Source organism: Amphibalanus amphitrite, unplaced genomic scaffold (assembly GCF_019059575.1).
Source record: "Amphibalanus amphitrite isolate SeventyFive unplaced genomic scaffold, NRLGWU_Aamphi_draft 000401F_arrow, whole genome shotgun sequence".
Lineage (NCBI taxonomy): Eukaryota > Metazoa > Arthropoda > Thecostraca > Balanomorpha > Balanidae > Amphibalanus > Amphibalanus amphitrite.
The window spans coordinates 190,956-211,497 of NW_024881895.1; the positions used below are offsets into that span (position 1 = coordinate 190,956).

At 60.0% G+C, this 20,542-nt stretch overlaps 1 protein-coding gene across 1 annotated transcript in view; it reads left to right on the forward strand.

The window, feature by feature from the left end:
* LOC122390574 overlaps positions 1-20,542 on the forward strand; it is a 40,593-nt gene that overhangs the window by 5,155 nt on the left and 14,896 nt on the right. Inside the window, exons 2-9 of the mRNA XM_043383664.1 lie at positions 3,415-3,571; positions 5,559-5,749; positions 11,257-11,457; positions 11,718-11,827; positions 15,364-15,680; positions 16,091-16,158; positions 17,142-17,222; positions 18,653-18,820. Of these exons, the coding sequence (XP_043239599.1) occupies positions 3,415-3,571; positions 5,559-5,749; positions 11,257-11,457; positions 11,718-11,827; positions 15,364-15,680; positions 16,091-16,158; positions 17,142-17,222; positions 18,653-18,820 (1,293 nt within the window). The remainder of the gene's footprint in view (positions 1-3,414; positions 3,572-5,558; positions 5,750-11,256; positions 11,458-11,717; positions 11,828-15,363; positions 15,681-16,090; positions 16,159-17,141; positions 17,223-18,652; positions 18,821-20,542) is intronic.

A 20,542-nucleotide genomic window follows, 5' to 3' on the forward strand; every position in this document is an offset into this window, starting at 1 on the left:
CTCACTTTAAAGGGACGGAAATGGAAGCCAGAGAGCGGGGCGGCCGGAGACAAGGGGTGCATCTGATCCTCTCGACCCCAGCGTCGGACGGAGCGGCCCCCGTCGGAGGCGACACAGCGCGCCCCGCCGGGGAGCGCTGAACCCTCCCACGTCCCTTCGGAGGGGGCGAGAGGCTCCGGTGTCTCTCACGGAGGCGCCGACACGGCGAACGACAATGATCACATGCGAGAAGGCCGGCGAGTAAATTGGCCTCGTACCCGATCATCTGGCGGTGGTAGTATTGTGCCGGCTGGGAATTGGTGTAATTTACAGTTCATTGCGGCGCTGGGTAGTTAGTACCCCATCGGCGGCGTTCTTGTGTCCGACACGGCGAGGGTTCCCACAGTTGCCGGTCACATGACTCCATCAGCACTCGGTGAGTAGTCCCGGTGAAATATCGCTGCCTTATCGCCGGCTGGCCGCCACCGGTTGGCGATGTTCACAGCCGGCCCGCTCCGACCGGCCGGGCGCCGCCGCCGCGAGCGGACAGAGATCGCCCGCTCTAGTGGCCGAAAGCTGCGAGCCGCCGCGGGCGCCGCCGCCGGCCGCTCCGCTCCGCCCGCCATTGTGGCCGGCCGGCTCCATTTGTCCCGTGGTTTGGCAATCTGGGTCGGTGGCGCGGGCGGCGCCGTTTTGTGACGCGCTGTGACTCGCCGCCGGACGTCATCGCTCAACCGAGCACGTGACATCGCGCCGAAATCGTGTCGGTCGCGGCGAGAAAGCCGCGGCACGGATGCCGCCGGCTCGCCGACCGTGCAGTTCGACATACGGCGCACCAGATGTGCCAACGATTTGTGGCTTTCGCGCCCGGCTTTGCGGGCTTACCGCAGCTGGTAGCTACACTTCTAAAGCGCCTGCAGGTGCGGGGGCGCGGAGACGCAACAAGGGGATTGTTTTGGTAAACTTTGCGCGAACACAGCCCCGCATCCTGTCTCGGCTGCCTCTGAAGATCGTTCGGTTTCCCACGATTCCCCAAAGAGCACCTGGTGGCCGCGCCATCACTCCCACGACGTCCGTTGACCTGTCGTTTGTCAGCGGGATGCCCATTGTTTGTCTGAGCGGCAGGCGTCCTCTGTCCGCTGATGCGCGACTGTCACGTACCGTCGGCCAAGCCCGAAGTGGCGAGACTCGAACTGATCCAGAGACCGACCTGGCGCTGTGTGGCTGCCGCTGCCAATCTGAGTTGGCGGCCACCTGACGCGAATCGAAGGGCGGCACGGGACCGGCCGGCCGGCCAGCCGGGCGGCGGCGCAAGGTGCGATTTGCGCGGTGGAGCGTAGCTCCGCACCGGCCGTTGTCTGAAGCTGGGCTCGTGCTCCCCTTTCGCTGCGCCACATCAGTTTCACCGGGGGAGCGTGAGTCAACATCCCCGGCGCTACTAATGGGGAGCAGGCCGAAACACTCTGGCACGTGGCCCGCTGGCGTGTGGGTGACGCCGCGACGTTTTTGGGTCGTTTCGACCGGCACTGCGGCAGTTTTTCGTACTCGCTGGGGCCCTTCCCGCTCATCTGGCTCCGATCGACGCTCACTTGGCGTGGCAGCGCCCGGGGGCAGGTGCAGCTCGCCCCAAACTTAGCCCGGACGACAAAAATGGCGGTAATTGACTGTCTCGCCCGGCGGCGCGGCGGCGCGCTGCCCCCTGCCCTGGCGAGGAAAAACAGCGTCCGCCGACGGAAGTGGTCGGTTCAGCCGTCACCTGCTCAGGCACCGACTCGCCTGGCTGCTGCCGGCCCCGGCCCACCGCCGAGGCTCGCCCGCCTGGACGGCGGCACCGCGCCGCGCACCGGGCAGACGCGGCGCGCGGCAAAAAGGCGCTCTTCCGTCGCCAGTAATTATGGGGACCTGGAGGAGGCGCCGGCCGCCGAACACCTCCTCGTGATCACCTCCGATGACCTGCGAATGGCCCGCGAGAGCCACGCACGAACGATCCTAGTCGAGTCGCTTCCACTGCTTCGGGGCGTGCCGAGTAAACCACATAAATCACAGCTCTGCGCGGCGGCGTGCGGCAGAGGGGGCGCACGGCACGGGGCGAGAAAGAAAGGCGGCCTCCGTGAGCGACACGTCAGTCCGGGCTCAGCGCGGATCTGTTTGAGCCGGGACGGGGCCGGCCGCAGACAGTCACCGCATCAGCGCCTTCATCTATCCGCCGGCGCTGATGAGAAATGATCTGGCCGCCCGGTAACGACTGAGCCGACCCGCCTGTGACTGTTGACGGCCCGTCTGTGGAGCTGTTGACGGCCCGTCCGCCGGGACGCTGACGGCTGCCACGCGTGGAGGCGGCCGAGTCCGTCCCGGCTGCCCGCTCAGTAATGATGCCAATTAGTCTTCGTCGACGGCCGCGGACGCAGCGGACGCAGCGGTCGGGTAGTGCGGCACCGTCTTCTCCCGAGGGAGAATGACTAATTAATCCACAATACAGCACCATCCCGTAGCTGAGATATTGAGGTTGACTCAGATATTTGGCTACATCATTCTGCCGAAATACTATATCTCTCGTATTAGATGATACGCGATATTAGCGGTATTTTTCGAGAGCTATCATCTAATTCGCTCACGTTACTACCATCCGCCACTACCAAACATCTGCCCGTAGTCAGGCAGCTGCTAACGGTCAGTGAGTTCAACCTTGCGACACGGGAAGTGCAGTTCAAAGTTGCTCAATTATCCCGTCACGGGCTGCGCTTCTACATAACCTTCCAGGTGCTGGCTCCGTCTCTGCGCAGGTGCACTGTCGGACTGGGCATAATTTGAGTCCGGAGCTCATTTTTTCCGAACCCTTGTCACGTGTCTTCCGGCGGAATTGGTGCCCACCCGTGACGTCAATTGGACGGCGAGACCGACCCACTGACGTCAGCATTCGGTATCAGACGCTCACACATGATCTCACTGTGCCAAAGCTGATAGTCAAAAACGTGCCTCGGCGGTGACTACAAGTCAGACGGCCACGAGGAATGCAGAGACTCGGGCCAATAAAAACGGCGCGTGCCGTGCGGCATTAGTCCCGCCGGAATCCGATACGTCTCGGAGACTGCATCGCGCACGCGTCCGGCAGGAAGCTAACACCGGTAACTTGAGCTCTGATAAGGAGCCTAGCACTCGCGGCGCGGCCAGAGCCACAACAGCCTCTGTGTGACGGGTGCCGTATCTCTCTCTGTGATGTGCGCCGTCCCTGAGTGAAGTATGCCGCGATGACTTTCTCGTTTATTCAGCTCACGTTCGTTTGTTTGGTTTTCTCACACCGAGGTGGATTTTCTGTCAACACTACGGTTCTTTTATCTCCCATTTCCAATTCACAACTGGGCATTAATTATTCGAGAAAAACACCAGCTGTGGCTGATAACCGATAACTAATCCGATGCGTTCTCTTCTTTTCAGGCTTCAGCGAGTGCTACTTTCCGTTTGAATATCACGGCACCTACGCCGTTCAGAGCGCGGAAAACAAGTACTCGGAGGTGCTGATCGAGATCAACCAGATTCTGCCATATGGTGTCTGCCACGCAAGAGTCGGCAACAACCTCATTCTGCGTGACGAGTAAGTTGGAGCTGAAGAGGCCCGTCCCGCCCCGAAATCCATTAGTGGGTTAGCGTCAATTATCGCCGCTAATGCCCCGGTCATCTGTATATTCCGGCCGGGGAACGCGACACATGTCACCGCGAAGGCGACCAGCGCCGAACCATTAGCGCCCGAGACGACTGTATTTCTGCGTCAGTAATGATCACGTCTCCCGGCTCTAATGTCTCACTGCCGGGAGTCCTTCTCACACGGGGCTACCATATGCCGCCGTGCCGATCGGAGCTGCCCAATACCGTGCGATCGGCGGGTGTCATCTGCCCGCGGCGGCGGCTTCCGGTCCCCCTAGCAGAGAGGGCCGGCGCGGCGGCCGTCCGGCCGTGTTTAAAGGCCCGCGGACGGTGGCACGCCGGCCAATTTGGCCAGTAATTGGCGGCGGCGGGAGGCTTTGTCGGAGAGCCGGCGGGTCCATGTGTTTTACGCCCGGTTCTCACGGGTTGGCGGGTGCTTCTGGGTGGCGTGGGCGGCTCACCGGGGGGACGGCGACACATGTCACCACAGAGCCGCTCCCCGGCGGGAGGGTTCCGGTGCGGACGGGGGACGACACCCGCCCGGCGACCCCCGCCGAGAAACTACCCTTCTGTGGCTCTTCGCCGCGGTAGGCATGCTTTCACACCATCCTCTCTCTCTCTCTCTCTCTCTCTCTCTCTCTCTCTCTCTCTCTCTCTCTCTCTCTCTCTCTCTCTCTCTCTCTCTCTCTCGCTCTCTTCCTCTCCTTCCTTCTTCATTTTCTCAGCTACTGTCACTCTTTCTTTTTCTCCCTCTCTATATTCTCATTTAATATTCACGACGCAGTCGATAGCCGTTCTTGCGCAGGTCGTAGATTCTCGTCTGTTTTGTCGGTGGTGTTTTCGTTACTGCCTGCTGTTTGTTTTGTCGGAGGCATTGACGGGGCACCGATCAGCCCCTGGTGACACGGGGAGCAGCTCCGTCACTTACCGACCCAGCAGTCGGCAAAAAGTGCGCCACATTCCGACCTAACTGCTGCCGTCCGGTGTGTGTGTGTCTGTCTGTGTGTGTACCCACGGCCGGTGGCGGCTCGCCGCTCCGTAATTTGTCCCCAAATGATACGCCGGCCCGGCGGCAGCGGGCGGCGGCCGTCGGGCGGCGGTCGGCGGCGGGAGCGGCCGGCCCGCCCCGTGGGAACAGTCCGGGACGGCCCTTCCGGCGACCGATGCATCAAAGTTGCGGTGGCGGCGATCAGAAACAATTAATTACCGGCTGCGACCGGGCGCCGAGTTGTTGTTGACCGTCGCAGTGTTGTGGCGCGGCGATCAGACGGCAGCCCAGATTCTCACGGATGGACACGACCACCGCGGCGCGGGTCCTGCAGGTCCCCGGGGACCCACGGCCCACTAATCCGAGCGAATCTGAGGGACCCCGCGGGCTGCCGGCCCTCCCAGCACGGGAGCCGGTCACAATACGTCCATTCTGGGTCATCAGGGCGATATCTGTATCTGAATGGTAGTCGCTGACAGTGTATTGTGCTCGCTAACAAGTAAAAGTGGCCCTTCCCCTGACTAATTGTGTTTGCTGGGTAGGTCATGTTTGTTCTGCCTGGAATAGCGATACGTCATTGAGCACTCCAGTCACGTCAGTAAGGGCCTGGGCATACATAGTCGGACAGCTGATGCATGCTAATAACCCGCCATTCATACGTTGTGAACAACCCTTGCCAGACGCCTACAAACAAGCCGGTTCCCACGGGTGAAAATGTCATTCACACCTACTTTTACTCCGGCACTTTTCCAGACAGCCAGGGCAAGCTTTTCCTTACGGATAATTACACCCTACAATGAACAGCTCGCTCGTTTCCTCTTTCATTTGTCAGTATCGCGGCTGGCCTGACTTCATTAGTCATTGAGGCTGAACGGCGGTGTCTACATCATAATCCCGTGCTCGCTCTAATGCTTGCCGAGTGTTCACTCTGCTTTCTTTCTGTTCGCAGGAGTAACGGGTGTCTGCGCTGCTTCCACCTGGCGATCCGCTCGGCCAATGTCCTGCAGCTTCACACGCGGGACCCCCAGAGCAGCTGCGCCACCCACATTGACAACACGTTCAAACTCTGCCCCACCGTGGAGGAGATGAGCTCGCCGGCCAAGATGGAGGAGAGCCACGTCCACGAACTCATGATGTACAGTAAGTAGAACCGCTATCTCTTCCTGACACCTTGTCGCGGAGTGGCGCGTCGAGTCACCGCGGACAATGGCGACGCCAAATCGCTAAAGCGGCGTCATGCTCCCATCTGGTGCGGCCCGGAACGTGCCGACTCACTGCTCCGATTGACCCGTCTGGAGGGTGCGTGCCTGCGTCCGGACAGGCGCTTGCGCGTTCATCCCGCCGTGTGCCACAGAGACCCACTGTGCGTGCTGAGAGCGGAGGGACACGCCGCCGCCTGCAGGAGCGCGGCGGTGACTAGTCGAAATCGGGGACCAATCAACGAACAAAGGCGGCGCCTTTGAAACACGTGCAGTAGCGACATCGGCGCTTCTGGTCCCTTCTAATCACCTTTTCGTGCATTTGTTAGATCTGATGCCGTGTGTACTGTGTAGTATTTACTTTCCCAGAACCGCGGCGTATGGGTCGCCGGTAAGCCGCCGCTATTGTCACGACTTCGTGTAATATCGCAGACAAGTGGCGCCTCCCTGAGGATTATCTGCTTACAACTTCACCGTCGGAAAGCCAGAAAATCTGCCGTAGCAGTCCGCATATTACGTCCCGAAATGTTTCTCTTCCACCGACGCGTGAACGCAGATTTGTCTCGCGGTTGCGGAACACTGCAAAAAGCTACGCGATTAAATATCGTTCGATGTTCGGCACACGTTAACGAGTTGTTCGCAACGCAGCAGGATGTGCGTGGTAACAAGCTTACTGGCGGCCTGCTGCGACCTTCAGGCCGCTCTGCAAACGGCCCGACGGATCACCGGTACGGCTGCGTGCACGAATCGTGCACGACTTACGGTGCACGAAGGCGGCACGACGTGGCCCAGAATGTGGGAGAGGGTGACGTCGGTCTCGGGTCCTCAGCGGCGACCAATTACGGCGGCCGACAGTGGGACGTCTTCTCACGATGACCGGTCACGTTTCGGCGTCTGTGAGTCGTCTCTGGAGAGAGTGACTCCTGAGAATGCGACTTTAAATCGGGCTGGATCCGAACCCGCGACGCCGCCGCCTGCGTAGGTGCAGTCGGAGCGTGCAGCGCGAGACAGCAGGATGGTCCGCGAGATGACAAACGTCTCCGTCTCCAATTAGATGGCGCGATAGCGTATCGCGCCAGACATCGGGTGCACCCGTCCGAAATGGGACTGGGTGCTGGCCGCTGACGGTGACAGATGTCATATGGCTGACATCTGACGCTAAATGACAGACAAGGCATCGCCGCGATGATCAGGATTTCTGCTATTGTGTCGAGACAGTCTGCGTGAAAGGCGTCACGCGCTGAGAATTCCTGCTCGGACATTCACAATCATATCGAGCTGTCGATAGAATGACTACGTTGTCGATAATACCGGACACAGCCCATCCGTCCGGTGAAATCTCTGTCTTGTAGCGCGATTCGCGATCCGTAAATTAGAGGCCAGGGAAATTACAGTGAGGCAACGTCCTTCGACATTGATTCAAAAATTACATTCATTTCCACACCGGGTATCACCGGGGTTAACCCGCATATCTCAGCTCTGATTAGATGGGAGGCCGTTCGATTTCTAATAAATTCATACACCATTCGTAGGCGTGACTGTCTTTTCAATTATTCCGGCGAGGGAAAAACATTTGTGATCAATCGCCATTGTTTCTGTGCGTGCAGCATCCAAACAATGATGTGTCCAGTGATTGCGTGTCGGCCGGGGGCGGCACGGGTCAGCAGGGCGGGTGCTGCATGCGATATGGACCCCGTGGCGGTGCGCCCTGCCCAGCAGAGGGCAGAGGTCATCGCCGCAGAACTCACTGACCCAAATATCAGCTGATCGCCGTGTTGGTGCCGTTCCCGCCGAGGTGAGATGCCGAGATCAGAGGCGGCGCAGATTGTTTCGGTCTGAAGAGCTGTGGTATCAGACCAGGGGCGTCGCCGTGTCCCACGCCCGACGGCGCGCCCGCTCCCGCGGATGGCGTCACGCACCAGTCAGGGTGACGGCGCTCCTGTCACTTCCCGCCGTCCCCCCGTCTCAGTTCGGCGGCCATGGGCCGCTAATGTTCCAACCCAGAGGGCAGTTCATTAAAACCCGCCGGGGCACGAACAAAGCTCCCGCGGGGGTGGGCCGTGACTGCGTCGACCGGATCCCAGCACTCCACGTCACCCGTCACTCACGTGACTCGGCACACGGTGTGACGGTCTGTGCGTCACCACAGAGTGTCTGTCGCTTCCGGCTTGCGCTGCCAAGTCTCCATCCGACCAGCGTTGTCCGGCTGCCAAGAATCCAACCAGTCTCGTCTCTGTGCCAGGAGCGGAGCCGCCCGTCCCGTGCCAAGCATCCAGAGCAGACGCTTGACATCAGCCTCACGTGCGTGCACATATGAGATTGTCGCCTGGCGACCGCGCCCAGATCGCTTCCAGACACCATCTGGCGTCGCAGGGTCCAGACACGCGAGCAGACAGGGCCGCTAGCTGAGAGTGTGGCGCTGCACGGTGAGAGCGGAGAGCGCTGAGCGGCCCTGATCGGCACGTGTCCGATAGAGGCGGCCGTCAACGCCTCTCCGCGCGCAGAGAGGCCGATTGTCAGCTCCCTCCGAGCGGCACTCGTGCGCTCTATTCGTGCAGCGGAATGCAGCAGGAAGGTTTCAGGCGGCGCGATTCGCTGAATGGGGCCGGTATCGGACGTTTTTTTTCTGTCGGCTCGACACTGGACACGTGGTGGTTATGGTCGGCCTCCGTCAGCCAGCGGGCGACCGCCTTCATTAGCAGCTCTTCCGGTGGGCCGGCAATTACCGCCGAGCAGCGCTTTTTTCTTCGCGGCGTGTTTTTTATGCTGCGCGACCGGCGACCCTCATGGGCTTCAGAGGCCTACGGCGGGCCAGCTGCTCGGCTCAAAGAAACGGGACAGGGTCGCCGGGCTGGATAGGTATTATCACGGTTGTGACATCCAGCGCGCCGGGACGGGGCGTGGTGACAGCTCGGGGAAGACGAGAATACGACCGGCACCAGCCTCGCCAAAGGAGATTGGAGTGGTTATGATAATAGCCGCGCCGAGCGCCGGGCCCGGTGTGTCATCAGCTGCCGCCGAGGGGTGTGGCGACACGAGCCGCCGAGGCCGTCGCGGCGCGCTGTGTCGATTGTGACGCAGTACCGCTCACGACTGGTGCCGTCCGGTGACGGAGCGGCGCGGGTCGTGTCGTCCCGCCGCGGCAGAGTCTCAGCCGCGCGCCTCCGACACACGGCCGGTGATGGATGCGCCGGGGAGCGGCCCGCTGTTCCGGGGACAGCCGCCGCGGGAGTGTCTCACCGTGGGACACTGGCTCTCCCCCGCACCGCACTCCTCACCTACCCACTCACCCACCCACCGACCCCGCGTGTCGCAAACCTGCGCACATCTCCCGACACCACGCGCACCGCGAGATGCAGCCGACCGGAGCGGTAGCCCGACGGGCGTGAGCGGAAAATTAAAACGTAATCATATGCCGCCTTAATGGGTCATCCATTGTAGCGTTAATCGCGGAATGTCGTGACCGTCGACAGAGGCGTTTGCGCCGCGCTGCGCCGATCGAGACGCACTCCGCCGGAGGAGTCGCACCGCCAGGGGTCAGCTGGGTCACGGGCGGGTCAGCGGCGGGTCAGCGGCGAGGCGCGCGCGGCGCTCAGGCGTGTCGGCACCGCCGGCAGCAGCACGCGCCCGGCTCACTGGCCTGGATTAGAGATGAGCTCTGCGGCCAGAGGATGGCACGGTCCGCCGCTTTATGCAGAGCCCTCGAGCGGATGGCGCACTTCCGCTGACCGTGCTCGTCGTTGTCGCATTTAGGTATTGGATCTCCCTTTCTCTTCTCTCCCTCCCTCCCTCCCTCCCTCCCCCTCCCTCTCTCTCTCTCTCTCTCTCTCTCTCTCTCTCTCTCTCTCTCTCTCTCTCTCTCTCTCTCTCTCTCTCTCTCTCTCTCTCTCTCTCTCTCTCCGTCTTTCATCGACAGTTCCTGAAGTTTGTTGCGTAGATTACCGGACTCCTGCTACTGGCCTCCACTGCAGGCTCAAAAAGAACCTCTTAGCTATTCAATGATAACCAATCCGCAGTATTCATGTGATGAATAACGTCTGGAAAGCCACCGCTCCCCCGCCACCTTCACATCCCCATGCATCACCAGGTGTCTGATGTCATGTGACATCTGACGTCATCAGTGGATGCAGCTCTCTATCACAATACGTCACACAGCGTCACCGAACTTCACCGTCAGCCACCGGAGCCCGCGGTCCCCACCAGCCTTGTCTCCTCCACCACAGTTCCCGTACGCAATGACGCGTCAGATTATCATATCTGCGGCCGGATCGGCGCCGTGTGCAAATGTGGCGCACCTGGGCGCCGATAGTGTCACAGCCATCACGCATGCGCGGTGGCCGGGCCGTGAGAAAGTGTCGCCTGTCCCTTGGTCGGGAAGGGCGATCGGTTCAGGGTCTGAGAAATGTCTCCGAGGAGCTGTGGACAGACAGAGGCACACTTCTGTCGCTCTGCCGCCAGGTTGGGCAACAGTCGTCGTTCCCACGTCTCAGCTCTCATATGAAGCCTACCCAGGGCACTTTCCGTTCCGATTTCGTTCCACTGAGAAATCAGCCTGGGAATCGTCACAATTAGATTCTTGTTCTGTGAGCTCGAGCTTGAGATCGGTGCGGAGATTCAGTTGAAAGCGGCGCGCCAGAGCAGCAGACCTATCGATTGATCAAATGCAAAAGCACAAACATCACGCTCGTTGTCTGATATGGCATAACGAGGGATACGCCTCATCAGGCATCATGACGGACTCGGTACCACCTCGTTACGGCCTTGCAGCCGGCGCCGGCGGTGGGCGGCGGTGACGGTGCGCTCGGCAGGACCTGGGCGGGCCCGTGACCACGAGACTCGTCCGCAGAGGCGGTGCAGTGGCGGTGCCGACGACGTGCCATAAGCGGCCTGTCGAGCGCGGGTCGCCAGCCTGCAGGCGCCTCTGCATTCTTCTGCAGCGACTGCGGCGACCGCCCGGTCCCGCCCGGAACCCTCCCGCTGTCCGCCCCGGCCCGCCCCCGGCCGACAGTCCACCACCAGAGCTGCCCGGTACCAGTTCAGCTCTCCGTCTCACGGAAAAATGCCATTGCTGCCTCGCCCGGTGGCACGCCGATGACGGCGGAAACATTAACGGTAGCGGCGCCGGAACATTTGCAAAGGCTCTGACCGCCCGCGGCTCGGCAACGCGGCGCGGGCTTCTCTAATGAAAGCGAACGGATTCTTGGGTAGGAGCCTACATCCGGGACCCGGCAACACCTGATTTGTCTGGTTTTGATGAGCCGGCGCTGGATAATCACGACCGGCACGAGCGTTTCGGTCATGACGCGCCCGACTGATGCATTATTCTCCGACACCCGGCCCGGCCACCTGGCGGATACAGCGGGTGCCGGTGTCCCCCGCGCCCCGGCACCCCGGCGACCCGCCAACAGCGCGCCGGCATACTGATGACGACCTTTTCTCCTGTTGCAGAGGTGAAGACGCGCACCAACGAGCCGCACGAGCACCCGGTGTACTGTCCGATCAGCGGCCGCTTCTCGTTCTCGTACGACATCGACGACGGAACCGAGAGTGTCACCGAGTGCGCCAACTCGGACTCGCAGATCTCCAACTGTCCGCTCGGCTTCGGACTCCACCTCAACTTCAACGGCTGCGCGTTCCGACCCAACTTCAGTAAGTATACCGCTGACCGTTTGTTCGTGTTGTGTTGAACCGCCGCTGGGTGCGCCCGCCGGAACTGGCCGCTTGTAAAGAACAAACCGAGGCTATATCGCCCTGTTAATCCCTCCAAGTACGCCGTGCAAGGCCGGGCCGAGTCATTTTTACCCGCTCGTGTCTGGCATATATCTCTCTCCGACCGGACGGTGCAACGGAATCAATCGGCGCCCCTGTCGTGCACAGTTATCTGGCAGTAACAGGATTTCGTTTTGCAGACATGACCTTCCAATGTCTCGGCGACTGGGAGGACAGCAACGGAAACAACTTTATGGCGCTGCTCGACACGGAGGCGTCGGATGAAAATCGGCCGCGCTATCGGTGTGCGGTGAGTACCCTGCTGCTTTCCTTTGGTGGTTCGCTGGGCGGGATCTGATGTTTACCGCGGTCATAAAAGGGTGCCGAACACAGTGAAAACTGTGGATATACACCGTTAGGAAAGGTCATGTCGGCTGTAATTCTCGGGAGGTTGTTAGCCGATGCTTGTGTACACCACGTCGTGACTTGTTGATGTAGCGGTTTTCCTATTATCGAAGGGAACTCACGGATGTAGGTAAGTGGTATCTCGCATGACACGAATCACCGAATTCATTGGTTACAACCTGTAGTAGGCTGGGAACATTGTTAAGCCGCTTTTTAAGCACGGCATTATCTTAACAAGAGCACGCATTAGCCATACACCGACACGAAAGCTGTTTATCTCGAGACGCTAAGCCAGCAAACCGCTTAGCCACAGTGATGGGAGCGGTTCGATTCGAAACAGTTTCATTCTCCCGCCCACCGAGCTCCGAAACTCGTCTTATTAAGCTATCTTGTGGCACGTAGCGTGTCAGATTTCGTGACTGGAGTCGGCTGGCGGCGCGGTGGCCCTCGGAGGGCCGGTCTCCTCAGATGGACCGCGATCGGGCCAGGACCGGCGATGTGCTGTTTTTGTCGCCCGCGATGGGGCCGATCGGAGGCGGCGCAGGACACGGTCCACCACTTAAAACAGACGCCCATTAGTCGAGTCTGAATGCCAGCGGTGGGCGCGGGCTAGTCCGGAAGGTAAAACGTCCGTCTGAGCGCGTCTGTCTGTGCGAGCGACCGCCGCGAGCGGCCGCGCCAGGGTCGGAGCGGCGCGTCGTTAGTGACGCCGCCGCGGCAGAAGTGACGCGGTGGTCTGATAAATCGGCGCTCGTCTGCAGGGGCGCCTCTGAGAGCGGTGCGGTGGCCGGCCGCGGCTCGTCCGCGGACCGCCCCCGGATCATTAGTGAAGATGAGTTTTAACAATAGCCCGGCGAGACCGGTCGACATCGAGTCAACTACCGCCAGCCGGGCGACCTCAGTGGCGGCAGTCACGCTACCGGCGGCTTCATGGCGCTTTTTGGCGTGCTCGGCGGCGGTTTTTACCACCGGCCGTCGGAAATGCCCCGCCGTGCATCTAAAGGGACACGCGCTGTGGGCGACAATGTCGGGGCGTAGCCGCGCCGCCCAGGGCTGTCAGCCCGGCCCGCATCGACCGCACCGTGCCGGCTTCCATCCACACGTCCCACCACCCTTCCGGCTCTGATAGGATTTACCGGTCCACATATCGGTAGTCAGCTGACACACCGCGCAGTCAGCTGCTGCGGCGACAGACGCGCCGCCGCGGCGACAAATGAAGCGGCGCACCGTTAGGAGGCCGCGCTTCCGCCTTTTGTTGGAAATACGTTTGTGGCTGCCGTCGACTGCCCCGCTGCGTCAGCGGCGGCGGCTTTAATCACGAAATTGTCCGTGGCCGGCTCAGCTATCTGCTCCAGTTTCCACAGCGGAACTGCCGTCGATTGTTCGACCAGAGGACGGCGGATTTCGAATTTGTGTCACTCACGGTATTTCCCAGGCTGTCGTTCGGACTCGCCGTGTCGCTGACCGCTTTGGTCGTCGTTTGGCGGTTGCGGTGCGCCGTTCGCCGCCGCCGTCGGTCGCCGCGTCCGCCGGCTGGAGGATGCCGATGGGTCGCTGCACCCGGTGCCGATGGTATTCGTGTTGCACGCTCGGGGGCCGACCGCGACCTCAGAGTTTCCTGCTCGGCGTTATTATAAGATCATCAACACGACCGGTGCGCCCGGCACACGGCGCTGCATCGCTGGAAATAATTGCGACCTCATTTCCGAAATGACCGGCCGCAACGTCGTTGTTCGTTCATTTGGTGGCTTTCGGGGCGGGCTTTGATGAGTTGCCTTTGCGACACGGTCACACACTGTCGGCTGCGCGCGCGCGGCACCGCGCTCCGACACCGTCTTTAGCGGTCGTTCGCTCAAAGGTTAGGGCTAAGAATGCTAGGCGGATTCTGTTTACGAGAACGAAAGCTGCCCACTGTTGCGACACATGCGGTGCATTCACATTGTTGTCACTCAACTTTCTTGTAGAAACGTGCACAGCTATGTTGCGACAGCATCTTCATGCGGTTTGACTAGACTAAACTGATAAACTACATTCGTTTTCCATGTTTCATTATTGTAAAATATCCTTTCTAGCACGGCCATCGCGACATCATTCCTCTGCTGCGCTAACCTCGGTCTGCGTCAGCTGACTGCACCGTATCGGAATGTGACGGCCCGTCACGGGCCGTGACGGATGTCCGCCGGACGTGACGCGACGGCCCCGCCCGCGGATGGGTGGCCTCTAACCGACACCCTTCCCCTCTGTCCGACAATCTGTCGCGACACGCGTGTCCGCCACGCTTCCGGAGACCCGGGTAATCTCAGACTCGCGACCCTCCCCGACAAACAATGGCAGATAGGCATCTCTTCAATTAGCGCGTTTTTCCCAGAGTTTTCCATCATTTAAGCCGCCATCTAGATGGGTATCGGACTTTCCTTACACGTTCCCGAGACGGCTCCCTGTAGCTTTGGTGAGATTTCCGACGGCGCGAAGGGCTACCGGTAGGGACCGCGCTGGCGCCGCCGGTGTGGCCACCCAGACATGCGCTCCTGCGTGGTCGGGCGGTGCAGGGGTAGGGGAGGTCGACATCCGGCGGGCGGCGCGCTCCCTCGGCCACCCCCCGCCGCCGCCCCCGCTGGCGCCCGGTGCCATTACCTGTCGGCGCGGCGGCTGACCAGCGAGCCGAACAGAAGGGCAGGTGTGCCCACGGCCGACCTCGACGACGTCCAGTCATCGCTCGCTCGGCCTTGTCGAACTGAAGCCGAGACGGCGCGGGCCACCGCAGCACCACGGATGGTGGGCCGGCGCGCGAGCTGTGACCGCGCACACCGGCGGATCAGTGAGCGCTGAACCGACACACATTGAGGGGAGCGGGGTGTGCGGGTGGCCTTGGCGCCACAGCTGTGTGATGTCACCTGGCGTGGCGGTCACCGGCACTGGGCGGGGCGCACAGAACAGGACGTGCACATGCAAAACAGCTGGCGCCCGGCCAAACGCATAGTTCAGTGACGGGTGAGTCGGGACTGCGGCCGGGGATTCAAGGGTGATGGAAGTGGTACAGGAGCTTAGCGCGCCCATATAAGTCATATCCCTGTCGCTAGGACGTTGACGGAAGTTAGGAAGGCACGTCATACGCCAGGGAATGTTGCCACTCTCCTCGTGACTAACTTTATCCTAATGCATATGCGAAAGGCGCCTTCGGATCACCACGTTCATACGCTACAAGATATTTGCCGGGAGACATCATGCTCTGTTTGAATATTCCACACCACCGGCTGGCCGACCAGTTGCATCATTGCATCATTGATGTCGTGTCGGTCAGCCGCACAGATGTACCGGAAACGGTCCGCCGCTGACCGCTGACTGGTGTGTCGGACGCTGACCGGTCCGGTGTGTCGGACCCTCTCTGACGTCCCCGTCCCGTCTGTGTCCCCGTCTGACTGTGTCTATGTGTGTCTCCAGATGTACCGCAAGGAGGCCGGCACGGGCCGGATCTACGTGGCGCTCTCGTCGGACTCGTCGTGCCACCGTCACCTGGAGAGCGCCACGCGCGGCTACGAGCGGCTCGTGCTGCAGCCGGCCGACAGCCGGCCGTGGCCTCTGGCCGTCCGACAGGCCACCTGCACACTGCCCGACTGGGCCCAGGGCGTCTGGCAACACTCACACGTCGACGGCGACACCATGGTCTACAAGGACGCCAAGAACTTCAAGACGCACACAACCCGCTGTGTGGCGCAGCATGACCAAGAAAAGTTCGTCATCTACTCCCGCTCCCAGTGGTAAGAAGCATTTCCTGCATTGTTCTTGCGTGACGTAATTCAACGACTCTCTTTGCAAGTCATTACTGCCTGCGAACAACCGATGTTTTTATGCATAAATTTCTTCGACGTTGGCTTGTCCGGTCGGCTTGGCACCCTGTAATCAGGCGCCTAATGTCCACGCATCCGCCGATGTACAGATTAGCGTCCCGGGCTCCGGAAAGCGAGGCCCAAATTCTTGCGCTGCTGCATGTCTTGACGAGCTTATGCAGTTGGCGATGGCACGCGTGATATGACGCTGATAACCACAGGCACGCGAGAAGGTGCTAGTGCGCAAATGCGCGAGGTGATTATGTCAGTTTTTGACCGTTGTCAATGAGTTGAGCGCTGCTGTTGTTACGTCATTCTAATGGATATGTTCTCTTCGACAGTGGCGAGGAAGTCTACAACTGCGTCTGGCTGAAGAGGCGAGGCACCAACGTGCTGGAGTTCCAGCTCGGTGAGTAACTCGCTCGCTCGTTCTCCCTGCGTCACATCCGGTCTTACCAGGTCGACCAACATCGTTACTATGCGCCACCAGTCTTGTGAACATAAGAGTTGCATCACCCGATGTTTCTGATACAATCCTACGACGTGGGTGCCTCGAAGGTCTGCCGGCTATCACTTTCGATCCATTTCGGGGAGATTTGATATCTCATCACCATTGCGATGTAAGGCGATAGGCCGGACCACCGGACCGCTGCTGGCGACGGGCGCTGTCTCCCACCTCTGGCGGCCACGCGCCGCCACGCGCGCGGCAGCTCATTGCGGCGCTCATATGAATCAGTTAGCTGCCAATGGAAGGCGGGCCACAGGCGGTGCCGAGGAATGTCTCGCCCTGGCTCGGCGGGGCGGAATTAACGAGACGCTTGTTAGCATAGAGGTGGCTGCCCGGCCGGCCGGCCGGCCGCCGCGACTCGAACCGGGTCAGGCCTGTTTGTTCTCGGCGCTGAAAAGAATGGTAATTGGGCGCGGCTTGGCATGCGCCGCCGGTGTCTGCGCAGTGAAATACAAATCACTTCCGACACCAAAACGCCCAAAGCCGGCACCAGTTTTTGTGGTGATAAAGACAATTTTAAACACGACTGCCACAATTTTTAGTGGGATGCCGCGATAACGAATAACAATGGGCTGCGTCTTTGACCTCAGCTGCACGCACAAACCGTCCGCTAGTTACCGTTGCATTGAGGTGCTGTTTCCCTGATCAGCTAAAGTGTGGGCTTTTTATGGATGCCCCACTTACGTGAGGTGAAAGAATCGCAGGTCTAAAAGAATCTAACATGCAGCCTCCGGGTCTCTATCAATCGACCACCATTATAAATCAATCATGGTTATGTAATAAACGAAGAGAGCTTCGAGTCTAGAGCACACTCTTTCGACAGAGACGTGCAACTTTCTGCAGTTTGGTCAATATTCCTGCCTGACCTGTGTCTTGTGTTCCAGGTTTGAGCCCTGCCAACGAGCCGACAGACGACATGTGCGAGCCTCACCAGTTTCTGGAGACCAGCTGGATCACACAAGGAAGTGAGTCACCGACACCCGCCGCGCACACCGCAGGTGCTGACGTGTTGTGACACCGCGCGCCGCGTGACACACAGACACACACCGACAAACAGCGCGCTAATGCGACACGGTACATTGGGCGGTCCGTTCACTGGGGGCGCCAGCCTGGACACAGCCAGACAGGCGGACGTCGGAGACAATAGAGACGACAGGGACTGTAGGAACAACAGAGTGAGGACACCTCGGTGTGACTGGGATATCGCGGCCGGCCCACACAACAAGGACACAGCGGCGAGGAGGCGGCACCTCCGCGCGACAACAATGAGCCCGCAACAAGGCGGCGAGACCGTCGCACGCGCTGCGCACGGGCTCCCCAGCGGTCGGGACTGTATGGTTCCTCGGCCGCACCGCGCTGGTTTGTGCGGAGCAGGCCGGCTGGAAAACGGGCGCACACTTGGTCGCATTAGCGTCAGCTCTCATCTGCGACGGTTGCCTGAACGTTTGATAAGCCGTTTATCGTAATCCGCCAGACGCCGGTGGTAAGCGCGCGTCCGCCAGCCGCCGCGGTGGAACGGAGACCGGTGATGTTGTTTCTCACGCTTCATTGAACTCATTGCTGGCTCTCCACTCGCGCATTGGATGTTCACGCATCGTGCGCAATGCGTAACGATGCATTGGTACTGTGCGCTGAAAGCTCACGCCACATCAAAGCACTCGCGCGGAATCAAAGCCGGAAATGCTTTTGCAAAGGATTGGCGTGGAATTGGCTGGCGTGAAGACCGCTGACATCCTAATTTTCGTCGGGCGCCGCGACGACAAGGGGTGCCGGGCGGGGACCACCCACCAGGGAGGTGGCGCCGGGACCCTCGCCGCTCGCGACCGCCCAATCAGCGAATTCCCGCACCCCTCCGCCTTCCCGTGCCGCCCCGCTGTGCCGCGTCGCGGCCAAAGTCGAGCCACGCCCGTCTGCGGGGGATCGGAGCGGCGCAGTTTTCCCGTCCCCACGGCGATTCTATCGGGCCTCGGCGATAGTATCGTGCTAATGACAGAAAGGGGCAATCCATGGGCCGAAAGGGCTTAACCTGTCCCCAGCCAACGTCTTTATCCCGACGACAAAAAAATAGCCGTCTGGCCAGGTGAGCTACAGGTTGATTGGGTCATAGATTTAAAGGTTTTCCAGCGGTCAGTCGGCACAGGAAACGGCTCGCGGAGCCGAAAGAAAGCCGCCTTTTCCCGGATTCGGAACGTCCGACCAGTTTCTGCGCTCTGAGTAGGAATTCCCGGGCGACGAGGAACATACGCGCGCCGCAACTTGTTTCCGCTCCCAGCTCGTCAACTTACCGGTCGGGATTAACCTCTTCATCAAGTGACCAGGATGTTCTGTGAGCACCGTCAGCACTTTAACACTCACCCACACACCTTTCCTAATGTGGTGCGTTTGGTTTCTGCAGGGAAGCAAATTCACCAGGAGGCCTCCTGTCCCGTTGCCGGAGAGTACGAGGGCGTCATTCCCGAAACTGGAGACCAGCTGTGCGCCAAGCTCTACTCGGACTGCAACAACCCGGACATCATGTTCTACACCGTCATCAGCTGCGAGAACGCCTCGGACATCTACGAAGGTAAGCGACTGCATCTATTTCACTTCGCCGCAACTCTTCTGCTTACCTGTTGCATGCTGTATAAAAGACATTCAGGTAACTGTCCAAACCCAACTGGTGTCCGGTGGAACGTGGCGATGGGCTCACGACTTGGATGGGGTAGATAGGGGCATCCTCTTTTCTTGTAATCGGCGTTTTTGCTGAAAGCCGCTTCAGGATTCGTCAACCGCGATCAGATTTAAAGATTGGGATCAGTCTTAGCTTTTTTGTTGAGGCGCCAGATTATTGGGCATTTATGTCATGAGATAAACGCTCATGAAGTAAAGCTTCGTCATGTCAAAATTCCTGGAAGAGAAGCGGCTTTCATCAAAACACATTTCGTTGCCTTTTGATAACTTGCTAATTCTTGTGTGTAACTTTTGACTAACTCTTGTCTATCTGTCTTGTCCGGTACTTCGGCTGTCCATATTTGGTGACGGTGAGCTGACGGGTCGCTGGTTTCAGGCGCCAGCACTGTCTCATCCCGACCTCCTCTAATCCGCCCCTCTCCTCCTTCCCCCTCCCCCGTTCGGACGCGGTCACACCGCCCACTGGTTCTGACCGCTCTGCCGGGCCGGCCGCGGCTCCGGCCGGTGCGGGGTGCCGCACCCGGCCAGTCCCGTCGCCCGCGCCGCCAGCGTCGTCAGTATCCGCCGGCGCCGCCCCGACCGGAGGCCTACGACCGCTGGGTGTCCTCCCGGGGACGCGTCGCCACCTCCACCCCCGTCCTTCCCCCGCCGTCCGCGGAGCCAGAGGACTGGCCGTGGTCGAGTCCGGTGGGCAGCTTCAGCGGCGGACAGGCGATACGAGGGCCCGGTGACCCGCGAGGCGCGACCTCCCGCATCGCGCTGTCGCCGCCGCTGTCCAGGTTCAGAGAAGGTAGTCCTTCGTGATGTGAAATCTCGGAACGCTTGACGCCACAGCACGCGAAGCACAGCAAGATAGTCACGCACATTGCAAAACATAGGCACGACAGCGTGCCGTTGGCGCGGGTCACCTACAATTCACCGCAATTAATATTGACAACTTTATGCCGCAATCGAATTTCGGCCAGGATGGACAACGATTCGGGACATGACATCCGTGCCCTGTGCCGGCCAATAAAACAGAAGCAGACCATCCAGAGGAAGCGAGAGCGAGGGACGGTCTCCGGGCCCTAACGGGACCGATGCTCTCTAGAGCGGAACGTCTCTGCATTGTGGCGCTCCGGGTCGCACCGCTGGAGGTTAACTCTCCGTGACCGCACCACCCACCTCGAGCACCGACTGTTTGTCGTTTGGAGACCCCCGACCTCACTGTGCCCACTGCACCCGCAAAGCCCGCTTGTAACTCCCCATCAAAGAAACACCCGTCAAGCTCACACCCCACTTTGCTGACGTGTCATCACTCCAGTGAGCATTTATGCTACACTTGAAGTGTTTAAGTACCGGCTTTTGTCGTTTCCAAGTAACGCCACGAATGACTGAATGTCTTATAAAGTCGTCATTTTAATTCCACAGTGGCTACTAATCCATCTAATTTCATGTCACATTTCACGCATCGTTCGCTCGGCCTCAGTCCACACCTCGGCCTAAAGATATGGAGCCGGCGCTTTCACCTCGGCTATCACGCGTACCAACACATCCAAAACTAGGCGAAGACGCTATGTTAAACACTGCCGTAAACGCCTAATGACCCACGCAAAGTGTGTCGGCCGTCTCGGGC